Raw genomic sequence first — 27,361 nt, 5'->3', positions numbered from 1 at the left:
GTGAACAACCCTAATACATGCCAGTAAAAAGTTTTTTTTTTCTTTTTTTTAGTCTAGCAGCAGTGTGTGCAGGTAGGTTAGAGTGGAGATAGATTGTATTGTCATTGCCTGCATTTTCTAGTCTGAAGGTATTTCTGTCTGTAGGATGCTGTCATAGAAGAATCTGAACAGCAAGGACTTCCTCAGGAATAGATTCTGAAACTCACTGCTTTTCTTTGCCTTTTAATTGTAGAAACCAGAGGGAAGGCCTTCATTTGAAGATTTGCTGCACACGATAGATGAACTAATTGAATGTGAAGAAACTTTTGGAAGATAAGCATTGGGACCAGTAGCTCCCAGATCCAAGGCCTGAGAAAATGGCACTTAGTGATTAACTTATTTGGCACCTGGCTGTCTAGACTGTTTACTCATAAAGTGGAAACATCTAAGGCATTTTCTTCCAGACCGACCTTAGCTCCATGACTGTCTTCCGGATATGAAGATGGTACCTTAGAGCTGGTGATTGAAAGTATTCATTTCTTTTCATTCCTCAGGAACTTGAATGTGCACGTTGTGTCAGGCACAGTGCCTAAACCCCCAGTTTTGCCCATTTTAGGGGTGCACACAGACCTGTGTTGGCTTGTGCCAGTAGAAAACCAGAGTGAGAAGGCAAGGAACTATGTTCCAGCAACCCATCTCTTTCCTTGGGTTTCTACATAAATCTGGGCCTAGAGCATCATCTAGAATTGAGTTCTAGGTGAAAAAAAACACCCTCTTTGGATAAGTACCCATCTCTGTTCTTAGTATCACAGCCTAAAATATTTGTATGCTGTACATATTGTAAGTACATTTAATATATAAAGTTATATATTTATAAGAATCATGAGCTGTCTTTTAATTAAAATTTTAATTCTATAGTATAAACTCACCTTCCTAGGACTGCATGCTACTGACAGCTCACTTCCTTTTCCCATGGGGATGAAATATTCCTTACAGAAGAAAAGAAAGCCTAAGTCTTTCTATTGCTTATGCTCCTCATGCTGGTAGACATGTCTGGGGATGCCTGCTTTTGCCCCTCTGGGGGCTGTTTAGGGGCTCAATGACCCTACCCATAGTGGTTGCAGCTAATTGGGATCAGGTGGAAACTTGAATGGGGGAATCCAACAACAATTCCTGAGTGTAAAGAATCCATCCACCCTGGAACAGAGGAGCAAGTGATTGCTCTTAACAAAAGCTGCCCTAACTAAAGATTGCTCTGGGATGCTGTGGAGAGAAATGGAGATGTGGCAGATGTGGCTAGACTTGGATTTGTGGTTGAAGAACTGTGCCTCATAGCTTCACAGTAGATCCTGCCATCCTTGAGTAGGTTTCTCACCCTTATATCTCTAGGACTCCCATGGAGCTAGAGCCTTTGTTTTTTCCCTCATGAGCTCCTGGGGGGAATGGGGTGAGTGGGACTCATGGGGGTCACCAACAGACTATTTATTGCCCAACATGTTATTCTTAGTGTTTATAGTTGTTTAATGCAGAGGAAGCCAAGAGCTCTTCCTTCAGGAGTCTCATCACCTCTGGAGGTTGCTGTGGATTGTTGGGCAAACACGCAGGTGAGAGCTGGCTGCGCTGAGCTGTGTCTTCTTTCTGGCCCTGGAGAACCACTTCTCCTTAGTTTGGAGTCTGTACCAGGGAGCCCATTGGCCACAAGCTGTGAACAATCTTCTTTGGATCCTTTTTTTTCTTTTCTTTTTTTTAATGGTTGTGGGGCATTGGAGATAAGAGTCTCACAGTTTTTCCTGCCTGGGCTTGGCTTCAAACCAAGATCGTCAGATCTCAACCTCCTGAGTAACTAGGATTACAGGTGTGAGCCACCAGCACCTGGCCTCTTCCTTGGATCCTACATTATGGAAAAAAAATTGTCCCAATTCTTCTCATGATCAGCCACATTTCTCCTCTTCTTATTTAACTATACTCCCATGACAAATAGACTCCATAAGTAGCTTGTCGCTTGTTCAGGAGCTGGTTCTGTGCAAGCCGTGCCTCAGTACTCTGGTCATACTTCCCCAATCTCTCCCCTCCTCCCCTCCTCTTCCTTTACTACTCTCCTCTCCAAGCTTCCCTTTTTACCCTGAGTTGCTATGGGAACTACTAGGTGGTGTTGAAGAGAGGGGAGGTACAGTTGTGCATGAACACTCATGAAAACTTTTCATGGGAAAACAAAGTAGATAACACCATGTAACTCTTGAGAACATTTTCTTAAAAAAAAATCTTTGATTTTTTTTTTTTTGGCCAGTCCTGGGCCTTGGACTCAGGGCCTGAGCACTGTCCCTGGCTTCTTCCCGCTCAAGGTTAGCACTCTGCCACGTGAGCCACAGCGCCACTTCTGGCCGTTTTTTCTGTATATGTGGTGGTGGGGAATCAAACCTAGGGCCTCGTGTATTCGAGGCAGGCACTCTTGCCACTAGGCTATATCCCCAGCCCCTGATTTTTTTTTTTTTACTGAAACTTAGTTACATACGTAAGCATGTCAGAAGCAAAAAAAAAAAAAAAAAAATTCGCCCTGAATACTGAAGAGATGTTAATCTATCAGGCAGGAAGTAACAAGGGCAAGGGCAATGCAGATATACTCTTCATTTGCTAACTTGCTCTTTTAACTAGTTTTGGTTGTGTTTCCAATGGGAAGAAGTGAAACACTCAAGTACATTTTGCATTGTTGTAGTTTCTCATGTTTCTCTACTAGACTTCACCTTTGTAAGGGTTTCATTAGCTGGTTCCCTGCTCCCAAATAAAGTCCATGGAATGTAGCGCAGACTAAACTACACTTGACATTCTCAAACCTAACGTCCGGCTCTGTTCCTACACATTAACTGTGTGGTCTTTGGCAAGTCCCCAGTTTATTTCTTTATTTCATTCTCGATCCAGAGAGGGCAGTTCAACAATGATTTTTTTTTAAAGTTCTTTTTACCCAAAAGTTGTGAATTTCTTGCAAATGGGATTTGCTGGACTCACCCACACATATAGGAAGGAGAAGTATGCCACCCTCAGATCTGAATGCAGATTTTTGAACTTTTTTATCTAGGCCATTATGTTGGGGTTTTTAGAACAGGAAAATAGGTGGGGTTAACTTCACCCGTGAGAAAGGGCTTGAGCAAACTATGATTTCAGTTCACAGCTGTGTTGTTGTGAGTGGAACACAGCTGAAGAAATGAAGATTGTTTTGTGGTCCTCCATGAAAGGGCAGCCATGATCTGTCCACCTGTAAGTAAGCTGGGCTTTGTCATTTATTTTCAGAGCCTTTTCTGGTTCTTAATCACCAAAGCAAGTTTTGTCTAAGGTGTTGAATTTGTGAAAATTAGAAGATAATTGCCCCAGATGTAGTGATTGGGTTTTATTACTTAACCATAGTGGTGATGTAATTCTAGTAAATAGCATAGAAAAAAAACAACAGAAGTAGTGTTCCTCCTGTATCTGTAACATGTAGACATGCAACAAATATGGTGTGTTTGTTTCCAGAATGGAACTTAGTGTAAAGAACTCAGGGTCAAAGACTAAGAGATCAAATTCTAGTCTGGTTTCACTACATCCTTGCTGGATCATGTTGGCAATTCATCTATAAAGTGAGCATTCACTTTTTTGTCCACCTCCTGTGAAGACTGAAACAACAATAAGGATAGGCACTGGTGGCTGAGATCTAAGGACTGAGTTTTGAGACCAACCTAAGCAAAACAGGTCCCTGAGGCTCTATCTCCATTAGCTAGCAAAAACTCCAGACTGGAGGCTTGGGTTAAGTGGTAGAGTACTAGCTAGCTATGAGCAAGCAAACTGAGCAAGAGCACAGAGCTTTGAGTTTGAGCTTCCAGAACAGGCCATACAAAAAAGAGAAAGAAAGATAGTAAGGAATAGTAATGGATGATTTAGTCAACTCATTTTAGAATTGATATGGAAGACTTTTCTGTATGACACATGGTTCTTGGAAATACCAATTTAGCTTTAGGACCCAGAGAGCTGTGTTGTTGTTCACATAGTTAAAAATAAGGGGGAGAAAAACTCTTTGACTTTAAATCTGGGTGTCTAATTTAGACTCAAACATCAATAAAAGTTCAGTCACATCATATTAGGCCAGATAACAAAGGCAAGTTTTGCACATCTGATTTTTAGCTGGCATTAGGAAAAGATGATTATAATAAAAACAAACCAACCAACAATAGTTTAAGTCAAAGCACCTTGTTTAGGGCCAAATACTTGCTTATAGGGTGTGTGTGTCTCGGTGTGTGTGTGTGTGTGTGTGTGTGTGTGTGTGTGTGTGTGTAATGAAACCATGTTCCTGTTTTTCTTTCTTGAATATAATTTACAGTATTAATCCACTCAGATAAAAAAGAAAGGCTTCCTGTGATAAATATAAGCAAATCAAAGCAGAAAAAACAGCAACATGTGCACCCCTCCTCCTTGGTGTCAGGACAGAGCTGAGCTATGGCTCACGAAGGATCCTTACTATGTAAAGCTGTGCCAGAGGGTGTGGTGGTCCCGCTCTGTAATCCCAGACCTCAGGAGGCTGAGGCAGGAGCATTATGTGTTTGAGGCCAGCCTGGAACTGAGACACAGCAAGGCATTGTCTCAAAAAAACCCCCAAACAGAACAACAGAAAAGCTGTGCTATTTTCTGACACAACTCTGTCCCCCTCCAGGCCATGTTGCAACTGGAGAAATGGCTACAACTGATCACATGTGGGGCTTGGTTTCATATAAAGTAACTAATTGTGAGCTGAATTGTGAACTGAGATACAGTTTGGATTGCCTGAGGCAGAGACAGTGCCCTAAGGTTCTTTCTCCCCTGGAAAGGGTTTGATTTTGTTGGAATCCACTCTACCTCCTGCCTCTGGTAGGCTAGTTCAATGATAAGAATCAATCATTTCCTTCTTTCCTAACTGCAGCTACATATGGCTCCATCTTCCTTGTAAAACAGTGAATGTTTACTGTGGAAAAAGAAAAGCCAACTGATGCCTCAGTGTTTATTACAATTAATCAGAAATATTTACACATGTTGTCCAGTCATTTGCCAATCACATTGGCTATCACGGCAGGCTGGCAGATTCTGTGTGGAGTCTGGGTTCACTGCTTCAGGGAGCTTCCATTGGAATTGGGGTTGCTGGTGTTTCTAACAGCTGACTGTTGCCCTGAGCACACACTTGGAGGGCAGGACCTAGATGGAGCCAGTGAAGGTTACAAAATTGTGCCTCTGACCTCCCTGGTAGCCCAATCTCTGTCTTATTCACAATTTATTGTGTGTGTGTGTGTGTGTGTGTGTGTGTGTGTGTGTGTGTGTGTTTCTAAGTCTTATGCATACCTGGGGGTGAGGAGTACTGTTAAAAATGGAAGGTTCTGAGCTCATTCTATCTGCAGATCTGAGGGTGACATAAGGACCCTTCTTCCATCATACCACCACTCCAAAGCCTCTTCATTTCCAAAGCTCTCACTCCCTGCATTTGAATGTGAGCCATCTGTGGGGGCTGGGAATATGGCCTAGTGGCAAGACCTCATATACATGAAGCCCTGGGTTCAATTCCCCAGCACCATATATACAGAAAATAGCCAGAAGTAGCACTGTGGCTCAAGTGGCAGAGTGCTAGCTTTGAGCAAAAAAGAAGCCAGGGAAAGTGCTCAGGCCCTGAGTCCAACCCCAGTACTGGCAAGGAGGAGGAAGGGGTAGCAGGAGGAGGAGGGGGTAGCTGATCTCCAGTGAGATTTGCTACCACATAGTCACATCTGTGTGTAGTCCCTCCATTTGAGTGTAAATCTGCCCTAGTTTCTCATTTCTTATGAGTAGGATATGGGAAAAATGATAGGTCGCTTATGCCTGCAATCCTAGCTCCTCAGGGGGTAGAGGTGGTGAGGGTCAGAGTTCCAGCCCAGCCTGAGCAAGCAGTTAGTGAGACTTCACCTGAATCAATAACAAGTGGAGTGTTATAGCTGGCCACCGGTGGTGCATACCTGTAATCCTTGACATCTGAGGATTGTGGTTTAAAGCCAGCCCAGGCAAGAAATTCCATGAGATTCTTTATCTCCAGTTAACCACCAGAAAACTGGAAGTGGGACTGTGGCTTAAAGTGGTAGAGTGTTCGCTTTGAGTGAAAGAGCTCAGGGACAGTGCCAGGCTGACTTCAAGCTCCATGACTGACAAAAGGAAAAAAAATGTTGAGTGTTATGGTTCATGCCTGTCAATCCAGCTCTTTGGGAAGCATAAATAGTGGTCCAGGCTAGAACTATTTGGAAAATAAATGCAAAAAGGACTAGGGACATGGCTCAAATAGTAAAGCAAGTTCAAGTCCTTGAGTTTGAATCCCAGTACCACCACCAAAAAAAACCAAAAAGTGAAATGTCCCCTCTGAGATTGAGTACAAGAAGTCGGAAGCTCCCCTCTGGGTGCTCTGGCTTCTTGCCTCTTGGACCTCTGTGAGTACCTGTCCGTGGTGTGCGCCTGAGCTTGGCTTTCCTAGCTCCGGGTGATTCTAGCCTAACTGCAACTTCATGAGCCATCTTGAGCCCCAGACACCCAGCTAAACTCTTTCTGAACTCCTGACCCACAGAAAGGATGATACAATAGGATCACAAATGTTTTACTAGATCTGGGAGTAATGCGTGTCCTACTCTAAATCATGAATACAGTGACAAAGGCAGGGAGAGCCACAGGCCCAAACCAAACTTGGCTGTGTTCATTACCCTTTGGCCTCTGATGGAAGTTCTTGTCCATTCTCAGTGGGAGCTCAGTGTTAATGTAGACACGGGTGTATGTGTGCTTTCTTTTGTTTAGGAATCATTTTGTCTCACTCCCCATAACTCTAGACCCCCGTGAGGTTTCTCTGCCACCCTGTGTGGATCACAAGACCCTGCAGCTGCTTCTCGAAGCCCAGCTAATCAGTGTTGTCTGCTTTCCTTGCCCACCCGAGTCAGTGAGCACAGCTTGTGCCAGAAGGCCCTGTGGCCAGCCAGGCACTTCCTCACTTTAACAAGTTGGCCAGTTTGGGTGTGATCAGTGTGAGCTTGTCATGAACCCACAGACCAAAGAGTTCTAGGAAAGAGGACTGAGGTGCAGAGCAGGGTGGGGGGTGGGCGGAGGAGTGTACATGAGGTGTCAGTGAAGTCCATCTCACATCAGCTCATTACTGGGAAGGAATGAAAATGCTTGCAAAGAAAGCCAGGTGTGGAGGTTCATACTTGTGATCCCAACACTTAAGAGGCAGAGGCAGGAGGACCACAAGTTCAAGGCCAGCCTGGGCAACATTGTGAGGCTCTACCTCAATAAACCAAGGATTGGTGGTGTAACTCAGTGGTAGATGTTTGCCTAGTATGCAAGGCCTTGGGTGCCATCTCCACCAAGTAATGATAAACAAGCAATAATAAAACAAACAATAATAAAAACCCTTAACAAAGAATTTCCAGGGGTTTCCAGACACTAGGAATCTTTTTAATACTTAGGGGTTGCCAAGGCTGCCACTGAGGAACAGATAAACTCTCTTCAAGGAGACTCACTGTGTTTCCTTGTCATACCCTTTATCTCAGGGACACTGCCTCTGAGTACTCTCTCCCTTGGTGCCTGGTGCCCTAGCTAGCTTCTGGGGCTTCTAGAGACTTCTTGGCATTCTTTCTTGCAGATTTCACAGCCCATCTGAACACAAACAGGTCAAGTACTCTGTGTGTGTGTGTGTGTGTGTGTGTGTGTGTGTGTGTGTGTGTGTGTGTGTGTGTGTGTGTGCCAGCACTGGGGCTTGAACTCAGGGACTCATGCTCTTGTTTGGATTTTTCTTTTTTGCTTGCAGCACTTGAACCATGCCTCCAATCTAGCACCATTTGTTTTCCCATTCTTTGCTTTCATCCTGTCCTGTAAGCCAAGTACCTCTTTCTTCCTACTTGCCATTGTGATAGTTATTTTTTCCAACTTTAAGGTTTCACAGACTAATGTCAAAAAATCAAACAAGCAAAAAACAGCTTGGAGACTGACACAGGTTTCTCAGTTATTTTGTCAATCGATGTAAATTTTCATATCTCTTGTGGAAATCATTTCTTAGAAGAATGGGTATCTTAGTATCAAAAAGATAAGGACAGGCATACACTACCCCCACACCTACACACACAGGATATGCTAACAGCTTCAATGTATAAAGGGAACAGACAGAATAAAGAATAGCTTTCTAAACTGAATAAACATTTCTATGAAAACTTTCATTCAACTCCATGTCAGAAAAGCTAGCTGTGTTACATCTCCCACATCATCTGAATTTTCTGAATTAAAATGCATCTGTTTTCATATGATTTGGGGCCATGGACCTCATGGTGGGCTTTTGTGGCACAGGAATGAGGAAATTTAACTTTTCTATAAACTTCTGGAAAAATAGAAGCCACGGTATGCATACAAGAGCAGCTCTCCTTCTTTGAGACATCTCCTCAAAGCCACAGGTTGGAGAGGTTTTGGCCATGGGCGTGGCACCAGAGGTTCCTCGTGTCAAAACTACAACTTGGAATGCACCAGCCCTGGCCTTTGGCAAAGGCTGCTCCTGAAACAGAGCCAGTTTCAAGTCATGTTTTCAAAGAAAATCAGCAGCCATCTGCTGGACATGATAACGACCACATTCAGAAGGACTGGATCTCACTTGAGGCACCGATTCAACATGAAATCTTGATATCAGAAATGCCAGGGGTTGAACTCAAGGTATATTAGTGTGGAGCTCAAGACCTGAGAAATGAGGTGATAATAGTGTCTGATTCCCAGCCAGTGCTGGCCCAAAGCTTTTGCATCTCCTAGTTTGTCACCAGCTTCCAGGTGACCTTAGGAGCTGGGCTTCTATTTGTTCCCTTCCTGTGGCTCCTGGTAGAAGCCTGTGCTTGACCAGAGCCCTGTTGCTGTTGTCATCACTCATTAACCTCTAAGGAAGGAAGAAACTCCCACAGGTACTCAGTCTGGATGAGAGGAAGTAACACTTTCTCCAGAAAGATTACAAGTTTCAAATAAAGAACAGGTTCAATCTCCTAACTTAGGAGCCATATGCCCACTCCAAAAGGTCTCAGAGGTCTCACGTGCCCTTTTTTCTGATTTGCTGGCACACAGGCTGTCATTATGAATATTTGCAGAGGAATTAGAAATAGATGAAAAAGAACAGCCCAGATACACCAGTGGGAGAAGCAGCCAGCACCTTCAGTAGTAATTCTCAACCCTGACTATTTCCCTCCTAAACATCTTTCTAGCAAGCAAACACCTCTCTGGGACATTTCATCTCTCAGGCACAGGCTGTTCATATGCATGAGTTCCTGTCTAAATTGGGGATTTTCTACAAGGGCGAGAACTTTCTCTCTCTTGGGTAATGGGCAAAGGAGTTAGAGAATGACTTCTATAATCACAGTATACATGTGGAAGGATCCAATTTGCTCCCGTGGAAGACTTGGGGCACTGTAAACTGAAAATGGCCAGAATGATCACTGACATCTGCTCTTGGTCTCCAGGGAAAAAAAGAACCAAACCTTCTCATTGTTAGGTTGATGGCATTGCAGGTCTTATTTTCTTTGCTATTGAATAAGGAGAGATAAGTACTTCTGAAACGCTTCCCTTCTAAATTTCAGGGTACAGAAGAGAGCCAATATAAGCTGTGATTTTAGTTGGTTAAAGATGCTATGGTCTAAGAGAAGAATTCTTTCAATGGGGGTTGTTAGAAGTTAAGACTGCCATCAGGCCTTTGTGGGATTGCTTCTACCACAGTGAATGGATAGGCATTAAAGAGGGGGTATGGCAAGTACCTGACTACCAGCAGGCAACTGAGTTGCTGCCTTGTATGGAGGACAGAGAAGATCTTGAAAACTCAGAGAATGCACTAGCTACATTTTCTTAATATTTCTTTCTCCTTCCTTCCTTCTTTCCCCTTCCTGCCTTTCTTCCTTCCTGCCTTCCTGCCCTCCTCCTTTCCTTCTCTCCCTTCTCTCCCTTCCCTCCCTCCGTTCCTTCCTTCCTTCCTTCCTTCCTCCCTCCCTCCCCCTCTGTCTTTCTATCTCATTCTCTCCCTCCCTCACCCTTCCTTCCTTCTTCTTCTTTCTTTCTTTCTTTCTTTCTTTCTTTCTTTCTTTCTTTCTTTCTTTCTTTCTTTCTTTCTTTCTTTCTTTCTTTCTTTCTTTCTTTCTCCCTCTCTCCCTTCTTCCTTTCTCCCTCCCCCTCTATCATGCTGTCCCTCCCTCCCTGTCTTCCTGTCTTCCTTCCTTCCTTCCTTCCTGTCTTCCTGTCTTCCTTCCTTCCTTCCTTCCTTCCTTCCTTCCTTCCTTCCTTCCTTCCTTCCTTCCTTCCTTCCTTCCTTCCTTCCTTCCTTCCTTTTTCTTTCTTCCTTTTGTCTTGGTTATGGGGCTTAAACTCAGGCCCTGGGCCTATCCTTGAGCTTTTGTGCTTAAGGCTAGCGCTCTACCACTTTGAGCTACAGTGCTACTTCCAATTTTCTGGTTGGTAATTGGAGATAAATCTTACAGAGTTTCCTGTCAGGGCTGGCTTCCAACTGTGATCCTCAGATCTCAGCCTTCTGACTAGGTAGGATTACTAGCTACCAGTGAGCCACTGGCGCCTGGTTCCATTCTTAGTATTTCTAAGACTATTAAGTCATTGGAATACTGTTGTCAACACCTCTCCCAAGTCTCCACAGGAATGAATGTTTGGAATCTTCTACCTGATAAAGCACCTCATTCAGCCAAAGTGTTAGCAGAGGCAATGGCGGGTAATGGAATGAATATTGGAAAAAGCATGCATGGTTTCCAACATAGGGCTCAGCACCTCTAGAAGTCATATAGCAGTGGTTTTGTTACTTTTTGTTTCTTTTCCTGTCTTACAGAACCTTGGTATTTGGTTTCAAGTGGGAGTTTGGCCGAACTGACATCCCTTTGTGAGGATATGGTAGCTGATAGGCCATGATATTTTTACCCAGGGGCAGGATAAGAGTAGGAGAACTTTATTATAACTGCCTACATTTCTATAATTTCATGCTTATATAATGAAGGTTTTCCAGCTCCTTCCAGTGTCAGTGTGCCTATGGAGCACTACCTTCAATGTTCCAGAGACTTTAGAAATGATTCTTCTTTGTTCTTCACAGCAATCCTCTTCTCATACATCTTGATAGCCATTTTACTGAATATATGGCGTACTAGCTGTGCCACACTCATTGCTTCATTTAGTCTATACCACACCACAGTTAGTAGCCCATCGCTACTGTTCCCCCAGTGTCACAGTAAGACATGACTTTCTGCCCGGTAAGGCTTCTCAAAGGAAGTCAGTATTATTTGTCTCACTTTTACAGATGGGTCAACTAAGACTTAGAGAGGTAAAGGGACTTAGAAGAATATAGTCAGCCATAGAGCAAGAGTACAGCCTAGGTCTGGCTAAGGTCAAAGCTTGTGTCTTAGTAATATTTTATTTTCAGATGACAATCTGAGTATGAGCTGAATGTAAAGTGTAGGTTTTATAAAACAACATATTTTTAATTCAAAACTTATAGTATGAAAAGGGCAAATAATCAGATTTAAAGATTAAGCTTAACAATAAGAGTTGAAAAATAACTTGGATTTACTAGCTAGCTCTTTAAATATTCAGTTGAACATAACCCATATAAAAATTGAGATCCTATTTTTTTTATCATCAAGGATTAATTTAATTTTAGGAACAAATATAAGCTATCAACTCACTCTTCTTGACAGTCCACCTGTGGTACAACTGCAAGGTAAAACATACAACTTTACAACTTTGTGGTCCCAAGTTAAAAACAAAACAAAACAACACATCAAAAACCATTTCAACAGAAAAGGAAAGCATAATATGAAAAACAGCCCAAGAAATACACTAATGAGCAAAAATATATGGGGAAGAAGGAACATGTAGTTTCAAAATAACTAAAGAAACCAAGAGAAGACTGGTCTACATAGGAAAATGTGCATCCTGGAAAGTCGGGTGTGAAGACTTTAGGGATCTATATGACTCTAATCTCCCCTTATTCCTGAATAAAAATGACATCTTTCAATATTTATACTTCATGGCTCAGACACCTACCTCATTTGGCTCTATTCCTTACTCACTCTAGCCTTTTTTTTTTTTTTTGCCAGTCCTGGGCCTTGGACTCAGGGCCTGAGCACTGTCCCTGGCTTCTTTTTGCTCAAGGCTAGCACTCTGCCACTTGAGCCGCAGCGCCACTTCTGGCCATTTTCTGTATATGTGGTGCTGGGAATACGAGGCAAGCGCTCTTATCACTAGGCCATATCCCCAGCCCCTCACTCTAGCCTTTTGTCTGACAATCTGGGGTATAGCTTAGGAAGAAAAATAATCACATGTAACATATCCCTTTCTGTAGCTACTTTAGACCTGGGTTTTCACTAGAAAATTCCTGAATAGTATTTAAATACCCATCTGTGGCTTTGTTGAATTAAGTCCCCCAATTAATATTTATAAAATACCCACTGCTTGGGTTAATGGCATTGTTGGTGATACTACTATAGAGGGATAGCTGAACAAAGTCTGTGTCTCAAAACCAGTGTTAAATCAATCTCAGGGTAGAAAAGAATAAAAAGGGGAGTCTAAAACCACAAGTGCAGGCATATCTAGGATCCCTGTCCTTTTGGATCCACACTTCCTTCCGGGTCTTCATCATTGTAAATGTTCTTTTCCATTTGCCATACCTGCATGATATTATTTTCTGATACAGAACAAATCACCCAAGGTTCATTTGGATTCCAGGAGAAATCAGATATCTTGGCAGTGTGACCACCATGAATAAATAACAACTCTGGTGGGCCATCTTCTTCATCTTCTGGGGATTGTTCTCCAATTTTACTTAAGTCCCAGACATTCAATCTTTGATCAGTACCACTAGAAGCCAAAATAGTCTCATTGTGAGGGGACCACTGAACCTGGAATATTTCATCCTTATGTGATTCAAAGGTATGCAACTTAAGTTTCAGATTTCTCAGATCCCACAAGGCAACAGTCTTGTCAGCTGATCCTGTGGCAAGAATGAACTCACTATAAGGATTGAAAGATAAGCAGTTCACTTCAGCAGTGTGAGCATCAACTGAGTGGCTTGGCTTGGAAGTATTGTTTGAACGAATATCCCAAATCATAAGTTTCTGATCATCAGCAACTGACCCAAAAAGAGACTCATGAAGCAGATGCCAGGAAACATCTTCTACTACTGCTGTATGCCCAGTGAAGATGGTCTTCGCATCTACCACTTTTCCTTCCTTTGGAACTGCACCGATGTCCCATAAGCAGATGGTATGGTCATCTGAAGCACTAAGTAAGTGCCCACTGAGATTTGGGCTCCAAGAAAGCCTTCCTTCTGATGTCCACTGAGACATAAATCTGGGTTGCACTCTCCAGAAGGGTCTGGCTTAGAAGGATGTTTTGTGTAGTCAAAAACAAGAGCAATACTGGATGGAGTCTTTGTTGCAATGATGCAAGGATTCTGAGGCATGTAATGGGCCCTGTTTACTTCTCCTTCATGGTTAATCTTGATTTCTATTTCAATTTTCCCACTAACAGAGCCAAAACCTCCAAATTTTCCTTTCTCACTGTCATAGTGTGATGCGTCAAATTGTGCATCATCATTGGGGAGCTGTACGCTGGCTATCACAAGGTGGTTTTGTTCATCCGATGTGTGTGTCCCCAGGACAAGGCAATGAATGCTGAAATCTTTCTCTTCAGGTGTGGTCACATTGGGAAGCCACTGCTCAGTGAGGCTGGGCAGGGCATGGGTCACCAAATTGTACAGAAAGAGAGTGTTCTTTTTCCATATTTTGTACTCCTCGTTGATCACACGCTCTTCCACCGCGTCGTTAAAGGCTGCTTCCTTGTCGGCCATGGCAGCAGGCTAGCCGGGGGAGATCCCCGAGAGCCTATTTTTTAATACTCTTTTTTTTCTTCTTTTTCTTTTGTGATACTAGCATTTGTACTCAGACAGACATACTATTACTTGAGCCACTCCAGCCTCCGCCCATTTTTATTTTAAATTAAAAAAAATGGGTTGGACCTAATTTTTAGGATTGCTGTTAGCCAATTTTGTGAGCGAACATTGTTTCTAGAATCCTACTCTTCTGTACCATTGTTAAGGTCATTTTATCATCCGCAGACTGAGGAAATATATTAACCAGACTAGAGGAGAAGAGCCTGAGAAGGGAAACCACACTGGTCAGGGTGCCAGTAACTTACTTGTTTTAGTGACAGGTTCTTTTGTATTTCTTTTGGTCTTTCACTCATGAAGGAGGGCATGGTCATGTTGTTCCTATGCTCTTGACAGTTCACATGCTCTGCTCCTGGGGACTTCCTGTTTTGGAATATCACCTCTAACTTCATCTATCCAATATCAGGGACGTTCGGCTCCCTAACAGTGACAATGACCTGCTTTGCAGATAACATCGTCCAGTCCATTTTCTGCTGCTGCTGTTGCTGCGCAGTGCAGAAGAGGTAAGTCTGCTTCCGAGGGCAAATCCCTGGCCATGAACTCATTCACAGATTCTTTATTGAGGGTCCATGTCTCTTTGTGTCTTCTGCTCTCTCTGCCTGGTAACCATTCTCCCATTTTCTCCCTGCTGAGAAAAACCCATTCATTCAAAGGCATAGGCCCAACATCAGGTGATTCTGACTGAGCCTTCCTTTTCCCTTTAGAGCTGCTTCTTTTTAAAAAAATTTTTTAAAATAGTTTCATACATTAGGCCATGGGTACATTTCTTGTACTATTTGTTACCACCTCCCTCATTCCCCCTTCTCCCTCCCCCTCTTCCTCTCCCCCCATGAATTGTTCAGTTGGTTTACACCAAATGGTTTTGCGAGTATTGCTTTTGGAGTTGTTTGTGTTTTTATCCTTTCTCTCTCTATTTTGATATTCCCTTTCATTTTCCTAGTTCTAATACCAGCATATAGAGTATCCAGGGTACTCAGATGAGATACAGTGATAGCATGGGTACAACCACAGGAAGGGGATACAAGAAAATCATCAACAAATGAAGCTACTGTTTCACATAACATGTTGAGAGAAATTAACAGTGATATAACAGTCGTTTACATAACATGGAGTTCATTTCACTTAGCATCATCTTATGCATTCATAAGGGCATAGCTACTGTGATCTCTTGTGATCCTCTGCTGTGACTAGCCTAAACCCGTGCTAATTATTCCCTGTGAAGGAAACCATAGAGTCCATGTTTCTTTGGGTCTGGCTCACTTCACTTAATATAATTTTTTCCAAGTTCTTCCATTTCCTTACGAATAGGGCAATGTCATTCTTTTTGATAGAGGAATAAAATTCCATTGTGTATATGTACCACATTTTCCTGATCCATTCGTCTACTGAGGGGCATGTGGGTTGGTTCCATATTTTAGCTATGACAAATTGTGCTGTGATGAACATTGTTGTGCTAGTGGCTTTAGTGTGTTCTTGTTTGTGGTCTTTTGGGTAGATGCCCAAAAGTGGGGCTGCTGGGTCATAGGGGAACTCTATGTTTAGCCTTCTGAGGACTCTCCATACCATTTTCCAGAGTGGTTGAACCAGTTTACATTCCCACCAACAATGAAGTGGGATTCCCTTTTGGCCACATCCCCTCCAACATTTGTTACTGTTAGTTTTCTTGATAAAAGACATTCTTACTGGGGTGAGGTAGAATCTCAGTGTTGTTTTGATGCTGCATTTCTTTTATGGCCAGTAATGTAGAGCACTTTTTCATATGTCTCTTGGCCATTCTCGTCTCCTCATCAGAGAAGTCTCTTTTTAAGTCTTTAGTCCACTTGTTGAGGGGCTGTTGGTTCTTTGAGGTTTTGTTTTGGAGGAATTTAATAGACCTGCTTCTTTATGTGTCCTCATGCCCTATACCTTGGTTCTTTACTTATTGTTTATTGTTTGTATGTCCGAGTTCGACTCTGTGATCCCCGCCTCCCTCCAAGAAAAATAATCCTGTCTTGGTTATCTCAGTATTTGTACAAAACTATGGATGCATCTTATACTTTGGTGCTCAATAAATGACTGTGTAAGGTTGAAATTTTAAGATACTATGTGAATGGCAACAGCTAACACTGATAGGAGAATCCTACAGGACAGACATGATGCTAAGAGTTTTATGTTTAGTCACTTGTATAGCCCTCAAGACCATCTGCAGCCATTTCTTTTTATAACTCTTACTTTACAGATGAGAGAATGAAAACTTAAAGAGGTTACATTGCTTTCCCAAGGCAAAATAAGAAATGATGGAGTTAGGGATCAAACTTAATCACCACCTGTCCATTTATAACAGTTTATAGCATCAAATGAGGTAATGTATATAAAATGATGAGCAGTTTGCCTGATACGGAATAAAGGTTTTCATTAGTATCTTATGCCCCTAATATATGGCAGACTCTTTATAAATTGAGATATGCTGTCTCAATTTTATAACAACTCATATGCTCTTAGCATCTCTAGTTCCTGAGAAAGAAAACTCAAGTTCTGAAATCTGGGCATTTGTTAGTAGAGAGAGTTAAGAAACTTTCTAAATAAAAAAGCAGGTGGAAAGATACCCGGATATCTCTATTTTAGAGTGAATCTAGTAGATATGTGAGTAGCCTTCATATGAATAATCATTTGTAATGTGATTACTTTCAATGTCAGACAAGTGAGAACACAAATCAGCCTGAACAAAGATGAAGAACTTTCAGAAAAATACACTCGGTCTCACAGATGGTGGTGTGGTGGACTAAGTAAGAAGCAAGTGAGTATCACTGATGCGAAGTCCATGTGTATTGAGTCCTGCAGTGGCCAGGCCAGAACCTAGTCTCCTGCGGGACACATAGTAAGCACTCAATAGATTGTGTAGGAACATTCTAGAAGAAAAATCACTTAATCCAGCCTACTGTGTTACATTTAAAGAGAAAGCTTGAAACTAGACAACGAATGGGGGAAAAATACATTCTGGCTTCTACCATTTTGAAGTATGGATTAAATTTTGGTTCAGACTTGGAAGGCAAAGTATCCTAAGAAAAAGGGGGAACCCAAACAGAAACTTGCAGCACAGGAAAAGGGAGGGCCATTTTCCTATTATTGATTGATTGATTGATTGTGCTAGCCCTGGAGCTTCCTCAGGCCCTTGCTGCTGTCCCTGAGCTGTTCAGCTCAAGGCAAGCACTCAACCAATTGGACCACAGTCCCACATGGCTTTTTGGTGATTACTTGGAAAAAGGAGGCTCACAGACTTTTTTGGCCAAGCCTGGCTTCAAACCCTGATCCTCAGATTTCAGCCTCCTGAGTCATTAGGCTTGAGCCACTATGGAACCTGGCTCCATTTTCCTTTTTTGAAAAAAAAAAAAAAAAAAGAATCCTTAAAGTGAAGCAAATGATTGCAGAGTAAATGGGGTTTGAAGAATTGGGGCATGCAAAATTCAAATGCAATGCTGCTTCATGTAGCTAGCCATTTCCTACATGTATCCCCATGTTCTGCCTCAATAGAGCCAGATAGGGGAAGTGAAGCAACAGAGAATCATGCTCAATCCCTATCCCCCTCCCCCTTTTTTGGGTACAAATTACAAAAACAATAACATAAGAACTCACTTCTTGGTTTTTACAGTGCAATAGGGACTGTGTGCAACCATCCAAACGCAAGCCTCTGCCTCCCCTCCCGCCCTCCGAGCTGGCCAAGGAGAAGATCTGGGTCAAGGCACTTTATGATTTTTTGCCCCAAGAACCCTGTAATTTGGCACTGAAGAGAGCAGAGGAATACCTGATATTAGAGAAGTATGATCCTCACTGGTGGAAGGCCAGAGACCGTTGGGGGTAAGACGTAGGGCAGAGTTGTCATCTAGTTTCCCCTCCTTTAACTTCTAAAGACTAAAAATAGGAAGAAGAACAGGTTCAGTGGCTCATTGTCTCCAGGTTTATAAATCAACCCTCTGCATAGAGTAGAACCTGTCCTCCATCCTTCCATCTATAAGAAAAGGATATTAAAGCGTAATGACTCAGGAGAAGCACAAAACCAGATACACCTGGATGCTACCACTTGCCCCTGTGTAGCTTTCAGCACGTCACTTACCCTACTCTGAGTTTGTATTCATTTGTAAAATGGAAATAGCATTTCTTATCACAAGTTTTTATTTTTATTTGTACTTTTTTTTACCTTGGGAACTCCCACCCCCCCTTCTGTTCTGTTGAGCTCTAAGGTACAAGTAGAAATCATATTGTAATAGATTCTTTGTTGTTTTTTCATTTTGGATCAGGGTCTTCTGTGGGGGGTGGGGGGGTGGGGACAGACTAGAACTCAGGACCTGGGTACTTTATTGCTCAAAGTTGGCCTTGTACTGTCTGGGAACAGCACCATTTCTGGCTTTTAATTGGAGATAAGAGTCTCATAGACTTTCCTGGTCTGATGAGGCTGGCTTCACACCATGATCCTCAGATCTCAGCCTCCTGAGTAGCTAGAATTATAGGTATGAGCCACCATAGATCAGGACTTTTAAGAAAAAAATTTCTTGTACAGAGATTTTTTTGTTGATTTTTTTCATTGGAAATGGATTTGTTCTTCTTTTAATAACTTGACCTCTTCCTACATCATTGGTGGCTTTTTAAAAATGTTGGTCCTGGAACTTGAACTCTGGACCTGAGCCCTAACCTTTAGATTTTTTTGCTCAAGGCTAGCACTCTATCACTTGAGCCATACCTCTACTTCTGGCTGATTCTGGTGGTTAATTGGAAATAAGAGTCTCATGGACTTTCCTGCCTGGGCTGGCTTTGAACCACAATCCTTAGACCTAGGCTTCTTGAGCAGCTAGGATTATAGGTGTGAGCCATCAGTGCTTGGCTGTTTTTATTTTTCATCTTTTGATGGTACAAAGGCTTGAACTTGAGACCTTGGGCTTGCCAGGCAGGTATTATACCACTTGAATTTTATCCTCAACCCTTTTTGCATATATTAATTTTTGACTAGGGCCTTGTTTATATCCTAGACTGGCCCAGATCATAATCCATCCATTTATGCTTTCTATGTGACTAGAATAAGAGACATGGACCACCAGCTTTTTTCTTTTTCAAATTAAATCTTAAGTTTGAGCTTTACTTATTTATTTTTCATTCTCAGCTTCCTATTCATTGAGATGAGAAGCTCCTGAACTTTTTGTCTTGGCTGACTTGAACTACCAACCTCACAATCTCAGCTTCCTAAGTAGCTAGGATTATAGGTGCTTGGTCATCTTTGAGGTTTTAAAAGAACTATTGTTACCATATCCCAAACATGTCATATGTTTTATTTGTCTTTTGTTATAGGAATGAAGGTTTAATCCCAAGTAACTACGTGACTGAAAACAAACTCACCAATTTAGAAATATTTGAGTAAGTCTCTAAAAATATGCCCTATGTATAACCTATGAAAATCAGCTTCTGGCAGCTCAGGTTTAGATACCGTTTTTGGTCTGTGAAAGGAAAAGAAAGTAGCACATCTGACACCTTCAGTCACTTCTGATCTTTATCACCACAGATTAAGAAACACCTTCTTAAACTTACTGTTGATTCGTCTTGCATGGCCACTTTTGAAAAAAACAAACAGCAACAGACTGAAGCTAAGCAGTCATCTAGTACTTGTTTTACTCTATATCCTAAGTGGAAAATTTACTTTAAGAATGGCAAGCTTTCAAAGAGGGGTAAATTGGATTTACTATGTAGGCTAACTACTGTATTGGCTGATATTTTGATATGTTTAGAAATAGCTAAAGATAAGAAGTAGGCTAGCGCTATAGTTTAGAAGATCTTTAGCAACTATGCCAAATCACTACTTAAAATCTCTGTGTGTTACAATCATTGATTTGGAAGAAGGAGGAACATGGTTTTATTTGTTCCATCTATCAGGTGTTAGTGCTGGAGGTAGAGCATAAGGCACACAGAGCCCTCCCTACCTTTAGTGAACTTATTTCAAGGGGGGCAGTAATTTGGATAGAATAGCGTTGGGGAAGAGCTTTCTGAAGAATTATGTAGGTTCTAAGGATGGTGAGAGGCAGTTAGGAAGGGGCTGGGAGGAAAATCGCTTCCGTGTGTGCCTCCTGTGTCTCTGGGAACTTGTGCACAGAGTCTTGTGGCTACTTTTTACAAATGGTCAGCATTATGATATAAAAACTGATTTCTCAGGAAGCCCTCAAACTTAACATACACATTTTAGTATATTATTTACCAATCTGAATAAATTCAAACTCATCTGACTAAAATGCCCTTAAATAATCCTACTTACTAGCTCAGTTAGTCAATTTCCTGAAACTATTGATTTGCACTAATAAACTGAATGCAGTCAGTTATCTTTTAAAGTACATCACTTGTTTGATAGGTAAAATATTCAACTGTTATAGAGCTTCATATAAGTCTTTTAAATGATCCTGAAAATCTAATAAGAATTTAAAAACATTTTTATTGCTGTTAGATGGGTGATGTACAGAGGGGTTACAGTTACATAAGTCAGATAATGAGTACATTTCTTTTCAGACAATGTCACCCCTTCCCGTCTCCCAGTTTTTTCCTCCCTAATGAACTGAATTTTTAAATGTGGGAATAAAATTTTCTTGATTGCTGAATATCATTTAAAATTACTTAAGTTTTCTTCAACTTCAAAAACAAGTTTAAAATCAATCATACATTTGAAATCAGAGACAAGCACCGAATACACTAGATTCTCTTAAAATTATACTTATTTTAATTACCAAGCATATTGGTAATCCAGAAGGTGATGAAGGTTATGTTTGATTTATCTCATTAGCTCTCAAGGTTGGAAAGTCACTTGCTAGTGGAAGCAGATCAACTTTTCAGAGTGAGTGGGGTTTCTAGGTTAAAAAATATCAAGGATGGGCTGGAGCTGCCTCTTATACATGAAGCCCTCAGTTTGATTCCCCAGCACCACATATACAGAAAATGGCCAGAAGTGGCACTGCGGCTCAAGTGGCAGAGTGCTAGCCTTGAGCAAAAAGAAGCCAGGGACAGTGCTCAGGCCCTGAGTCCAAGGCCCAGGACTGGCAAAAAAAAAAAAAAAAAATCAAGGACACGATACTGTTACTTATCAACCAGAAACCTAAGATTAGGTGTTGAACTTGAGGGGTCTATAAATACAGGACACTATACAATGCATATATTGGTTCATCTCAACCAAAGGTAGACATGGATTCTTTTTTTTAATGTCCATAGGAGCCATGCCTCAGTTCCTGTATTCACATTACTTAATAATAGTTGTATAATCAATGTTGTCTAGGTATCAGTGTTGCAGTCTTATTTAAATATATATTAATACATAATGGCCTAGTGAGGGAAGGAAAGCTAGGAAGAGGTGAGACATAAGATATTTAAGGTCATGATTCAGTCATGTGATCAATGGACTATTATCTTTACTAGGAGGTAATGAACTTGGGAAAGTCACATATGTTAAAGTGAATTTTAACTTTAGAAAGAGAAACACTTACAAAAGCAAGCAAATGCTGAGAGGAAAGAAATGGCTATTTTTAAAAAGTTTATGTATCAGGGCTGGGGATATAGCCTAGTGGCAAGAGTGCCTGCCTCGGATACACGAGGCCCTAGGTTCGATTCCCCAGCACCACATATACAGAAAACGGCCAGAAGCGGTGCTGTGGCTCAAGTGGCAGAGTGCTAGCCTTGAGCTGGAAGAAGCCAGGGACAGTGCTCAGGCCCTGAGTCCAAGGCCCAGGACTGGCAAAAAAAAAAAAAAAAAAAAAAAGTTTATGTATCAGAGCCCAGCATTTGTTGAAGACAATGTCTTCTATTCTCTCTTCTTTCTTTTCCTCCCTCCCTCCCTCCCTCCCTCCCTCCCTCCCTCCCTCCCTCCCTCCTTTCTTTCCTTCCTTCCTGGCTGGCTTATACTGGGGCTTTAACTCAAGACCTAGAACTCTCGTTTGCCTTTTTCACTCAAGGCTAGAGCTCTATCATTTGAGCTATATTTTCACTTCCAGATTTTTGGTGGTTAATTGGAGATAAGAGTCTCATGGATTTCTATACCCAGCTGGCTTTAAACCACAGTCTTTGGAGTTTAGCCTCCTGAGTAGCTAGACTTACAGGTGTGAGCCACTAGTGCCTGGTGACAATGTCTTCTTCATTTTTAAAAGATAATTTTATTGTTATTATTAAGGTGTTGTACAGAGGAATCACTATTACACATTTAAGGGTATGCATACAACAATGTCTTCTTAATCACCTTTGTGGAATTTTATATGACATTAACTCACTCAAAATTATATGCGGATAGTAATGGCATATCAGAAAGTTGACTTGAGCTAGGAAAGAAAGAACGAGTATTGCTTGGAGTTAGTAAAATTGTATTGACAACTACTAAACTTGATCAACTGACCCATTGTAATACACTTATTTATCTATAATGTAAGAAATTATAACTTTCTAAGATCAATTCTGAAGTAAAGTCATTAAAATGAGTGTTAAGACAGTAGGCTTTTTTTCCTGAAAAAAAAATCACATGTAAAATTTAAAAACTATTTCTCTTGCTTTTACAGGTGGTACCATAGAAACATTACCCGAAATCAGGCAGAACATCTGTTGAGACGACAGGTAATTCAATGTATTCATGAATAAGTCTGTGAGAATTTTCATAAGTTCTGGGACTTTAGTCGGTGAAGAGGTACATTGTTTCCTTTTTCCTACTCTTAAACTAGAACACATTTTCTGATAAGTTGTTTAAAAATGGACATATTTTCCTTTAACTTATAATTTCAGAAACACATTGCTCCCAAATGATTTCTATACCAACATCCTGAGACTCCTTCATTCATCCTGACATGCTTTCTGCCAGTAGAGGCCATATTTGAGTTACCCATATAACCTTTTCTGTCAAAGGCAATTTATGACATCTTCTAGACTTGTAAACTTAGCTTAGATGCATTAAAAACAGGAATACAGGGGAAAAAATACATGGTGCTTTCCTTTCTTTGTTCTACAGAAACCAAATGGTGAGTCAAGCAGCCAAAATATCCACTCAGATCAAAACTACTCATGTAGGTCAAACCAGAATAAAAATGCTGCATGTAAAGTTCCAACTGTCAGGAAATAGTAACAGTGCAGATGTGCAAACATAGATGCTAGGTGCAAGGTATTGTGTCATTCTGCAGTGTCATTGGATGTTGAGGAAATCTAGAAGTGTGAACGAGAATCAGTTCTGTAATGAAAACAAAAGTGCAAGTAATGGCACAGGAAGGACACACTTCCTGGTGGAAGGACAGCTGGAAGATGAAGGACAAAGGTGCAGCCACAGTGATGGTGGGGTGATCTGATAGGCTTCTGAACAGTGATTTGTTCAACATGGAGAATCATTAGCATGATTAATAATAATCATAATCAAGGAGACATATGTATTGATGTGTGTGTGTGTGTGTGTGTGTGTGTGTGTGTGTGTTTCCTGGTTCTGGGGGTTGAATTAAGGGCCTGAGCACTGTCCCTTAGTTTTCTTGCCCAAGGCTGATGCTCTACCTCTTAAGCCACACCTCCACTTCTGGTTTTTTTTACTTTGATCTAGAAATAAGAGTCTTAGGACCCTTTCTGCCCATGCTAGCTTTGCATCTTTCCATATCAGTATGCAAAAGTGTCTTCATGAGAGACAGATATAGTGGCCATCACCTTTGTTTTCAACTACTTAGGAGGCAGAGATAGGAGTGGCTATGTTCAAGGCCAGCCCAGGCAAAAGTAAGACTCCTATCTTAAAAAACAAACCAGTTGTGGTGGGCCACACCTGGAATCCCAGATACTCAGGAGGCAGAAGAAAGAGGATCATGGTCTGAGGCTGATTCCCCACAAAAGTACAAGACATCGTAAAGTAAACTAAAGCAAAAAGGGCTGGGAGCATGGCTCAAGTAGTAGAGAGCTTATTCAGGTGCTTGCCTAGCAATGAAAGGTTCTGGATTCAATCCATATACATATACACATGCACATACACATACACATACACATACACATACACATACACATACACATACACATACACATACATATACATATACATATACATATACATATACATATACATATACATTTTGGTGGGGTCTCTGGGGCTTGAACTCAGGGCCTGGTTGCTGTCTGTGAGCTTTTGTGCTCAAAGCTAGTACTCTACAACCTGAGCCACAGCACCACTCTGGCTCTGATAGTTAATTGGAGATAAGAATCTCATAGACTTTTGTGCCCAGGCTGTCTTTGAAGCGTAATTCTCAGATCTTAGCCTCCTGAGGAGCTAGGATTACAGGCGTGAGCCATTGATACCTGGCATTGTACTAATTTTAAAGGCTGGGGATTTCTGTGGTGTGGTTAGCTTCCCTCATTATTTTTAGAACCACATTGTCTCATAAAAATTAAATTCTTCCTATTAGTTGCACTGTAAGATTCTTTTAGGAAAAAATCATTTCAGCCACTGGAAATCAGTAGTGTTTAGGAGACTTGCTTCTTTTAGGACCAAGCTCTCATTATTTATATAGGAAAAATTATTGGACTCCCAACAATATACATTTTAACAGCAAACAGGAAGTATTTGAGCTTCTCTTTTGTAATTTTAATATAATACTTCTATTTTCCCCTTATTCAATTGCATTGAGTAATGTTTCAAGAACAATATTAAATTCCAGTTCTGATAATGACCATTTATTATTTTCTCTTGACTTTATTTTGAATGATTTCCACAAAGATCATATACTGGATTGGCAAATATACCGACTGCTGTTTTGTTAAGAAAGTGAATATTGATTTTCTATTTTATTGAGGAGTTTAAAAAAAAATTGATACCTGGGCTGGGAATATGGCCTAGTGGTAAAGTGCTTGCCCTGCATACATGAAGCCCTGGGTTCAATTCCTCAGCACCACATATATAGAAAAAGCCAGAAGTGGCGCTGTGGCTCAAGTGGCAGAGTGCTAGCCTTGAGCAAAAAGAAGCCAGGGACAGTGCTCAGGCCCTGAGTTCAAGCCACAGGACTGGCAAAAAGCAAAACAAAACAAAAAATTGATACCTGAAGTTGAGCTTTGCTAAGTGTCTTTTGAACATCTCTAGAGATGTCTATGTGACACTTGGATCAGATCTATTGATGTGATGAGTGCTACTGGTGATGTTCCAGGTGTTGAGTTCCACTTACATACCCATGTGCGATTCCTCTCAGGGCTGGCGATCATTGACATTTCGTATTTGTGTTGCTCTAAGTGGATGGTCAGTCAGTAGAGTTCTTTTTTTAAAAGTTCAGGCTTGGCTGGGTTGTTGGCATTGATATCAAAATCACTTCATACATAAATTTAGGTTTGTTTTCCCTATGCTTTGGAATGGTTTAGTGTCTAGACAATTTTTTTTTTCTGTAAGGTTTAGCAGTACATTAAAAATGTGTAACAAGCCAGGCACTCATGCCTGTAATCCTAGCTACTCAGGAGGCTGAGATTTGAGGATTGCGGTTTGAAGCCATCCTGGGCAAGATAGTCCAGGAGACTTGTTTTGTTTTATTACCAGTCCTGGGGCTTGAACTGAGGGTCTGGGCACTATCCCTGAGCAGCTTTTGCTCAAGGCTAGCTCTCTTGAGCCACAGCACCACTTTTGGCCTTTTCCTTTATGTGGTACTGTTTATGTGGAATCTAACCCAGAGCTTCATGCATGCTAGGCAAGCACTCTACCACTAAGCCACATTCCTAGCCAAAACATAGGATTTTCTTTTTGTTTGTTTCTGGGATTTGAACTCAGGGCCTGGACTCTGTCCCCAAGTCTCCTTTGTGCTCAAGGCTAGCGCTCTATCACTTGAGCCACTGGACCACTTCCACTATGAGACTCATCTCCTATTAATCACACACACAAAAAAGCCAGAAGTGGCATTGTGGCTCAAGTGGAAGAGTGGTAGCCTTGAGAAAAAGGGGCCCAGGGACAGTGTCGGCACCCTGAGTTCAAGTCCCAGGCTAATGCTGGGACTTGATCACATCCAATTTTTTCTCTGTTCAATAAGTTCCTTAAAATTTTTAGCTCTCAGGACAGCCAGCTTTAATTCCAGCACTTGCAAGACTTAGGCAAGAGGATGTAGAGTTCAAGAGCAGCCTGGGATGTATAGCAAGATCCTATATTAAAAAAGACTTTTAGTTCTTTTGGATTAAATTTTGATAAATTTTGAGTTTGCTCATTTTCCATTGAATTCTATTTTCAAACTTATTGAATCGAATCAAGTAAATTTTAAATTATTTTCTGGATTCTTGATGGCTTCTACCATGTGATTTATTTGCAATAGATTTTCACTATTTGTTACTTAATCAGTTAACTAACAGTTTATTGTTTTCCCCTAATCAAGCAACACATTGAACTTAATTACTAGTTTCATTATGTTATCTTTAATAATTTATTACTTTCTCTTCTGATATTTATTAATTTCTTTTACTTTACATAGGCTTATAATTCGTATCCTAGTTTATTGAGTGACTTATTTTTTATTTCTTTTGTCTATTGATATCGATTCCAAAACTATAAATTTATTTCCAAAGGCTGCTTGAACTACACAGTAGCAGTTCTGATCTGTGATGTTTTAGTTTTAGTTTAATTTTTTTGTGTGTGTGATATACAAGAGGATTAAAAAATATCTACAGGTACTGGGGAATTTTATTGTAGGGTTTGAGTTTTCTTTCTAGAGCCTGTTATGAATTTCTAGTCATTGTTTTAGTAGTCAGGAAATATTTGTATTCTTTCTGCTTTAAAGCTTTATAGAGGAGAGCTGGAACATATGACTTTATTATATGCGTATTATGTATACTGGTAAGCATATATTCTGTTACATATACATATTCTGTTACATATTTTTATATCTTTGTCTTTTACATCTGTATTCTGCCTGTATGTAAGACATCCTTATATATGGTAGCAATTCAATAAAAGCTAGAATTATCATTTTAATGGGTATAGAGATTGTGTGGTTTAAAAAGTTGGACAAGGACTAGATCTGTTGGCTTATTCCTGTAATCCCAGCTACTTAGCAGGTTGGAGATGGAGAAGACTGTGGTTCAAGGCCAGCCTGGGCAAAAGTTGAGAACCCATCTCCATGGACAAGCTAGGCATGAAGGCCTATGAAGGAGGTATAAGTAGGAAGATTACAGTCCAAATTTTGTCTAAAAAATAAATAGCAAACCAAAATTTGACCAGAGAATGGGGCTTATATCTTAGTAAGTGCATAGGAGGGGGAAATGATGCTACTTAGTACCTTTTGTGCTGGCCATGCTGTTTGGCTCACGCACCAGAACCTAAGAGCTGTTGGCCCTTCTGTTAGTGTAAACTGCCATGTATTTAGCAGGATTCCGAAAGCATTCTGTCTGCAGAAACATGAGCAAACTGTCTAAAAGTGAAACTTTTTTTTTTTTGGCCAGTCCTAGGGCTTGAACTCAGGCTAG

General features: G+C 41.0%; 3 protein-coding genes across 8 annotated transcripts in view; 2 read left to right on the top strand and 1 right to left on the bottom strand.

Moving 5' to 3' along the window:
- Nucleotides 1-859, top strand: part of Tec (tec protein tyrosine kinase) — a 94,624-nt gene extending 93,765 nt beyond the window's left edge. For all 6 annotated transcript variants that reach the window (XM_048363929.1, XM_048363931.1, XM_048363933.1 and 3 more), the window contains one exon: nt 233-859. In XM_048363929.1, coding sequence (XP_048219886.1) covers nt 233-316 — 84 coding nt within the window. In that variant the 3' untranslated portion in view covers nt 317-859. The remainder of the gene's footprint in view (nt 1-232) is intronic.
- An 11,531-nt stretch (nt 860-12,390) lies between these two features.
- On the bottom strand, nt 12,391-13,850 carry LOC125364730 (histone-binding protein RBBP4-like). Its single transcript, XM_048364377.1, is given in 2 exon segments — nt 12,391-13,306; nt 13,309-13,850. Coding segments are annotated over 2 exon segments (1,257 nt in total). The 5' UTR covers nt 13,838-13,850; the 3' UTR covers nt 12,391-12,578.
- Nucleotides 13,851-14,125: 275 nt separating this feature from the next.
- Txk (TXK tyrosine kinase) overlaps nt 14,126-27,361 on the top strand; it is a 39,762-nt gene continuing 26,526 nt past the window's right edge. Inside the window, exons 1-5 of the mRNA XM_048364376.1 lie at nt 14,126-14,439; nt 16,613-16,712; nt 17,565-17,770; nt 19,253-19,318; nt 22,480-22,534. Coding sequence (XP_048220333.1) covers nt 14,369-14,439; nt 16,613-16,712; nt 17,565-17,770; nt 19,253-19,318; nt 22,480-22,534 — 498 coding nt within the window. The 5' untranslated portion in view covers nt 14,126-14,368. The remainder of the gene's footprint in view (nt 14,440-16,612; nt 16,713-17,564; nt 17,771-19,252; nt 19,319-22,479; nt 22,535-27,361) is intronic.

This window comes from Perognathus longimembris, chromosome 16 (genome assembly GCF_023159225.1).
Source record: "Perognathus longimembris pacificus isolate PPM17 chromosome 16, ASM2315922v1, whole genome shotgun sequence".
Classification (NCBI taxonomy): Eukaryota; Metazoa; Chordata; class Mammalia; order Rodentia; family Heteromyidae; genus Perognathus; species Perognathus longimembris.
The sequence above is the reverse complement of the archived record's forward strand: the minus strand, read 5'-3'. Positions and strand labels throughout refer to the sequence as shown.